Source organism: Argentina anserina, chromosome 2, assembly GCF_933775445.1.
Source record: "Argentina anserina chromosome 2, drPotAnse1.1, whole genome shotgun sequence".
NCBI lineage: Eukaryota > Viridiplantae > Streptophyta > Magnoliopsida > Rosales > Rosaceae > Argentina > Argentina anserina.
In genome coordinates, this window is record NC_065873.1 from 28667329 (window position 1) to 28674217 (window position 6889).

Sequence of the window (6889 nt, forward strand, 5' to 3'; positions counted from 1 at the left end):
TCACGAATAATAGTGAAATGAAAATTTTCATAGGTCATTTCAAACGTTAAAAAGGAAAAATAAGAAAAGAAGAAGAGAAAATAAAATCGGCCCTATGCTCCCATAGCCAATGCCCGCTCTTTTTGGGCATTTGAATTCAACCTTTTACGGCCCTCCATCATCAAAGGGCAAAAGCGTAACATTCCACTGCTTCTATTCATTTTCGCCAGAATCTCAGCATTTCAATTTCAAAACCCAAACATTTTAGCGCTAAGCGCAAAAGCAAAAGGGTAGAGAGCGCGGTAGAGACGAAAGACCATCACTGATCGACGTCACTATGGAGCCCGCAATCCTTGAGCAATGTCCAAACACGGTGACTGTCCGGCGTAACCCTCACCGGAGCGCCAGGCCTCGACCTACTCCGGCAACCGCAGCCGCCGGAACTCACACTGTGCCTAGTATCCCTTTCCCGACGGAAGAGATTCTCTCCATGGACATATCGGCCTCGAAACCCGACCCGGAGAATCTCAGAGTCTTCCTCCGAATTCGACCTCTACTGAAGCCGTCGGGCAAAAGGAGCGGCGTCGCCGGAGATTTGAAGGCCAGATCCAAGAACGCGTGGCCGCAAAACCCTAGGAACGCGGCGGCTGCGAGAGAGCAACAGAAGAAGAAGAGAAGCCCTCACTCCGAGGTCTGTGTGAAGGTGAACGGTGCTCGCTCGGTGACGGTGTCGCCGCCTCTAGCGTTGCAGGAGCCTAATCGGCTCAAGTCTGAGGTCTACGACGGCTTCTCACACGTCTTCGCCGCCGATTCCTCACACGTTTTGCTTCTTCTACTCCTCTCATTATTCGGTTTGAGTTTGATTTTGATTTTAGTATATTTGGCTGATGTGGATCAGTGGATGATTATCATATCTTAATTTGTGTGATTGTTAATAGGTGGAGGTGTACGAGACGATGGTGAAGCCTCTGGTAGAGGATTTTCTGAGGGGTAAGAGTGGGATGCTGGCAGCAATGGGGCCTAGTGGCTCCGGCAAGACTCATACAGTCTTTGGTAGCCCCAGGGAGCCTGGAATGGTACCTCTTGCGCTTCAGCACATATTCAAGCGAGTTCCGGGTAGCAGTACCGAGTTTCCTAGGTATTAGGTCTTATCTAGGCACTGTTAGAGCTTCTTGGTTTGTATTTGTTTGATCTTTTGTGGTATTGATGTGCAAGATATGGTTTATTATCTAGGTCGTTTTTCATATCGATGTTTGAGATAAGTTTTGAAAGAGGTAAGACAGAGAAATGGATTGATTTATCTCCGAATGGGGGTGAAATAACCATGCAACAATGCAGCCTGAAAGGCCTACAAGAGGTTTGAGTACAAAACTGTGGATGTTTTTGTCGACTGTGTTGTTGGATGTCTGTAATGACCTCACCGGCTTTATTTTGTGATCAGATATCCATTTCTGATGCTCGGCAGGCGGAATCGTTAGTTGCTCAGGCAATGCAAAAACGTGCCACTGCTACAACAAATTCAAACAGCCAGTCCAGGTGCATGATAGCTGCATTTTATCTCTTCAGCATATAGACTACATATATTATCATATTGTATTGGTTTACATATTATTTTCTTTTATCTCTTCTAGCCGGTCACAGTGTATCATCAACATTCGAGGTGTTGCTGACAAGTTTGAAGGAGAGGATGACGACAGATCAAATGAAGTTGTCCTGAGTATTGTTGACCTTGCTGGAGCTGAGAGAGAAAAGAAAACTGGGAATCAGGTTTGGGTTTATTTTTTTTCCTCTTAATATATGTTCCGACTTTGGTGGTCTGAGTTTTTTTTTTAACTTGCATACTTTGGTGCAGGGAGCCAGGTTGCTAGAAAGTAATTTCATCAACAACACATCAATGGTTTTTGGCTTGTGCTTGAGGGTATGTAACCTTAAGTTGGATCTTCATGTGTGCTTGATGATAACCGATGTATCATTTCTGTTAGAAATTTGTCTGCTTTAAACTATCTCGAGACCTTTATTTGTTTTCTTCACTCTGCTTCTATCTCTATACCTATTTGTGTGTGCTCTGTTGTCATTCTCCTCTTATTTTGGTGTTTCAGTCCTTGTTGGAGCATCAGAAGAACCCTAAGAAGCCAATGCAAAAGCACTTTCAGAACTCCTTGGTATGGTTTCCTTTACTGGTCCAGACTACATGTTTACTTTAGTTGCGTAACTTTAGTTGTATCCATGAAGGCTTAAATTCACCATTTGCTACTGAAAATCTGAAATAGTTGTAGACATGGATTTCCAGGCCTTATGATAGCTTTAGTACAGTTGCTTAGTATTACTGTTACTGATGCTATGATCTCTGAACAGTTGACCAAGTACTTGAGAGACTATTTGGAAGGCAAGAAGAGGATGTCACTGGTACGTTTTTCTCTTTATTTTCTTGTTAAGTTTCTTTCTGCAGAAACCTCGGATGATTACTATTGGAAATCAGTTTTAAATTTATTGTGTTCCAGTTTTCTTTAAAATTATTCCATGTTATTGATTTGTTACAATTACAGATTTTAACTGTAAAATCAGGACAAGAAGATTATCGTGATACATCACACCTGCTAAGACAGGCCTCACCTTATATGGAAATAAAGTACAACCTTACAACAACCTAAATTCGTCCTTCAATATATTTTTTCCATGAGCTGTTAAAAAATTATACTATATTTGCAGGTTTAATAATGCTGAAGAGTCTTCAAATATTCCGAACAAACGGCATATACAGTCTTTTTCTAGAACTGAGCACCATAAAAGAATGAAATTAACTGGTCCCGAGTCTTGCATGGTATGTCATGTTTATGAGTTGTTCTTGTAATTAATCTCTGTCATAATTAAATTGGCAGCTTTAGAATATATATCTTCATTGAGTGAAATGGCAATATTTACTAGTTGTAATTTTAAGTGTTTTATTATGCAAAAACTCTAATATATCTTTTGTTGCCCGGGTTTTAGATTGAACCAGAGAAAATCATTGGAGCTGAAAATGGAATAATCAAGGAAGGTACTATATGTTTAGTAACTTTGGTTCACATTATTGTTTTCTTTTTCCCATTCCATAGCCTGATCTCTTAACTATCTGTTTGAAAATGCTTAATATTTGCTTATTTTCTAACAATGGTACAAAAAGTCTGCAAGGTGGAACTGAGTGGTTTTTTAAAACTGTGTTATGTTGAAGGCACAAATGGAGAGAGAAATCATCAGATTATGCAGAGTTTCGCTAAAGCTATATGGAATGTTTTGAAGGAGTACAACAAAAAACTTAAGGTAATAAAGAGTCATACATTTAATTCTCCCTACCATCAATATCAAATTTTGATTCTCATTTGTTGATCAGTCTGAGGCAGTATTCATTCTTGCCGTTCTTAACTAGCTCATTTTATATTAAATATTTCCCAAAAGAAAGCGCAGTCATGAATTCTGTTAAAGCAGGTGGCTGATCACGAAATTAAGAATCTCAGGGAAAGTCTTATGACTGAAAAAACAAGACATCTTGAGCTGGAAAAAGAGCTAATAGATATCAAGTCCTGCTGCACATGCTCCCACATAAAATCTGATGTTGATCAGGTTATTGTCTTTTTTAATTGCTAGCTTCCGCGAAGAGTTCATATTCATTCTTGAATAGTAAAGTGTGACAAATATATTCTGCATTAATAAAGTCATACTTTTCTACATTGGGTGCTCACTGCTCAGGCTTCCTACTTGGGGAGACGTGACAAAAATGGCAGTCCCAGAAGATTGGACTCTTCTTCAAAAGAGGATCACAAAATTTTCTCTGAGGTATGAAACGTGCTAAAATTACCCCCTTTATGATGTTTGGCCATTTAAGCCACCCACGCTGGTTGTGTAAACCATTATAGTTTGTTAAGTACATCTTTTAAAGGAATGTTGGATTTTCTGATCTTTGGGTGCGGGAATCAAAGCATAGATTCATGGTGTCTGGTACCTCCATGTTTTTATTTCTGTTGTTGATGTTCAGAACGGTTTTTCTTTTTTGCTTTTGACATGAAGGGCTCTGGGTGTGTTGATAATGAACCTGATGTTAATGCCAGTATAATTCAGAGCCATATTGATGAAAGACAATTTGATGCCACTGTAAGCCAAAGATCAGTTTGAAAACTAAATTATTTTAAGGTAATGCCTTAGACTGAGCATCATACTTTCCTGATAAAGGTGAAAATTTCGGATGTTGGCGAGGAAAGTAATCCGTGCCCTGGACCTGGAAACACTTGCGACTGGAATCATCAGGTACTACTGACAAGAGAAGAGATTTAAATCTTACTGTCTTAGTGATTTTATTTTAAGATGATTACATTCAACATAACTGTTGTCTGATGCATCAAACAGATAGGCGAGGGCCTCCTTGGTGCTGGACATGGTGCGGAAGATGGGTGTGAGTCTAAATGTGTATGTATAGAGGATAGTGATCCGAGTGCAGACATAGCAGGTTAGATTGGAAGAGTTTAACATAGATATGCGTGTCATATTGTAACCATAATTTCGTCTGATTTGGATCTTAAAACTGAAATATGGACACATAGATTCTTCGATAGTCCGATGCTGCTGTTCCAGAGTCATGTACTCATGTTTGGCTTTCATCGAAAGACAACTTTTTTTAGTCACTTTGGCCAGGAATTTTTTGAAGGATATTGGGTTGGAAACATACTTCTTTCAGATGTTTTTTATGGAAGGTTCTTTTTCAAACAATCATGATCTGGCATATCTAAGTTTATTTGATACCGGGATAGTGGGATGTAATGATCTACTCTAGTATTATCAGCCTCGGAAATGATTGTCCTGATTGATCATCATGTCATAAATGGTTTTGCATACTAAATTGTTCTCAATGGGCCTTGTTTAGTAGTAGCTTTTCTGTGGCTTTGATCTGACCTTTACAAATCAATTTATCATGGTGTCTATCTTTTAGTTTACATGCTCTAGTCTTACAGGTCTTTTGGTGAACTCTGAGTCTGTTGTAATTCATAGAAAGGATAGCTGCTCATCAGTGGAGCTTGATGACCTACTAAGTGGGGAGGACGAGGTTATATTCTTTGATTTTTATTGTTATTGTATCGTCATTTTGTTTTTCTGCATATTGTAACTTATCATTAGTTAAAGTTGTACACTTCGAAACTTATTACTATGTTTTATCTATATAATTGTATATATAGGCTTACTATTTCCAACCAAGCTCAACTCTTTCAATTTATTTACAAAAAACTTGCTATATCTTTATCTTTGTTACTAGGAATCATCAGATGTTGTATATACTGAACCTTGCGCTAGCCTTAACCATCAGTCCAAACCTGATACTTCTTCTGAGGCTTTGCATGTGGACAAGTTACAAAGGTTAGTCATTGAAGTGCAATTTCATGATAACTTTATTGTGTCCTTTTCTTTCCTCGTCATTTCTGGAAACATATACTGCAAATCGATTTCCTTGAAAGGAATTCATGGATAAGAGTAACTTATGGCTAATAATTTATATTTGTTGTGCCATAATCAGGGAAGCATTGCCTGTTTCATCTCTATTGTTAAGTTCTAATGCTAAGAATGAGATCAAGAAGTCAAAGGTGACGGCTTGGCGTTCTCCTCCCTTTATTCCTTTTTTATAACTTAAGCTTAATATTTGCAATTAATCATTCATGAGTTCACGTGAATGTGGTGAGATATACCACATGCATTCATTCCATCTTCACTGCTATCTCCTTGGCATGTCATTTCCGGCTAGAGTTATAAGTAATCTCTAGCTTAATCATCTTCTAAAATCTTTGTTTGCTGAAGCAGTTTTTGGCCCCTAAATAAAATATTCTCAACAAATTTTATATTTCTATCAGGAATCATTTGATTTGTTGACATCGTCGAATGAAGATGTTGTTTCAGCTAAGAAGTCTAACATTATTGATGTGCCTGATATTGAACCAAGAGTCGATATATCTACCAAGCCAGAGAAACCAAAAAGGTATGTTGAAGAAACCAAGAGTGGATTTTATCAAGATATTTCTGCCTTAATCTTTGTGTTGCAATACCAGGAGACTGCTGCCTGCTTCAGCTACATTACTGAGAAACTTTAGTACTTTGGAGCCTGAGGATGAAGATGAGAAACCGAAGGTAAGCTTTAAACTTGTTAGATATAGTAAGGTGTTACTTGCGGATTAGAACATATCCTCTGAAAATAAAAAGGATTAGAATAATGAATACTTATGAAATTTGTGCGGATTAGAACAGACCTTCTGGAATTTGAGACTTGGCACACTTGAAATGATAGTTGCTTTGCCTAAAGTTTAAACAATTTTGCAGGGCGGAAAGAAATCAGCTGCAGAAGGAAGAACAAGAACGCAAGGTAGCATCTCTCTTGTGCGCTTGCTTCAGAGCAATCTCCGTATTTAGTTACACTATCTATAGGTCACGTTTTGGTACTATACATGGGGGGTTCTTTTTTGTCTATGGGCCTTTGTAATAGTATAATGCTAGAATACAAGTCTTATTTAAGGTCTGGTTTGGTCGATTAGCACAGGTGGAAATGAAAATGTAGAAAAAAGGCTTACGTAGATTACTACATGAATTCTGAACATTCAATAGTAATATGCTTGATGACGATTACTACATGAATTCTGAAATTCAATAGTAATACGCTTGATGACGATTACTATATGAATTCGAATTCTGAACATTCAATAGTAATATGCTTGATGACGATTACTACATGAATTCTGAAAATCAATAGTAATATGCTTGATGACGATTACTACATGAATTCTGAACATTCAATAGTTATATGCTTGATGACTGATGTTTAAGGTGATATTTTGACGGGCAGATATGTCCAACGAAGAAAGAAATCATAAATCTTGAAATGTTAGCCCCCTGTATTTTG

The 6889-nt window shown here is 38.0% G+C and overlaps 1 protein-coding gene across 1 annotated transcript; it reads left to right on the forward strand.

Annotated features, from left to right (window-relative positions):
• Positions 1 to 260: 260 nt before the first annotated feature.
• On the forward strand, positions 261 to 6609 carry LOC126783550 (kinesin-like protein KIN-6). The gene is made up of 23 exons (XM_050509033.1): positions 261 to 799; positions 918 to 1117; positions 1213 to 1336; positions 1421 to 1515; positions 1611 to 1746; positions 1832 to 1897; positions 2079 to 2141; positions 2335 to 2385; positions 2526 to 2608; positions 2689 to 2800; positions 2968 to 3016; positions 3131 to 3279; positions 3445 to 3579; positions 3706 to 3792; positions 4024 to 4107; positions 4186 to 4260; positions 4360 to 4459; positions 4962 to 5053; positions 5261 to 5361; positions 5519 to 5585; positions 5850 to 5974; positions 6045 to 6123; positions 6313 to 6609. The coding sequence occupies exons 1-23, from the start codon at positions 317 to 319 to the stop codon at positions 6400 to 6402; spliced, it is 2646 nt and encodes an 881-aa protein (XP_050364990.1). The 5' UTR covers positions 261 to 316; the 3' UTR covers positions 6403 to 6609.
• The last annotated feature ends 280 nt before the right edge of the window (positions 6610 to 6889 follow it).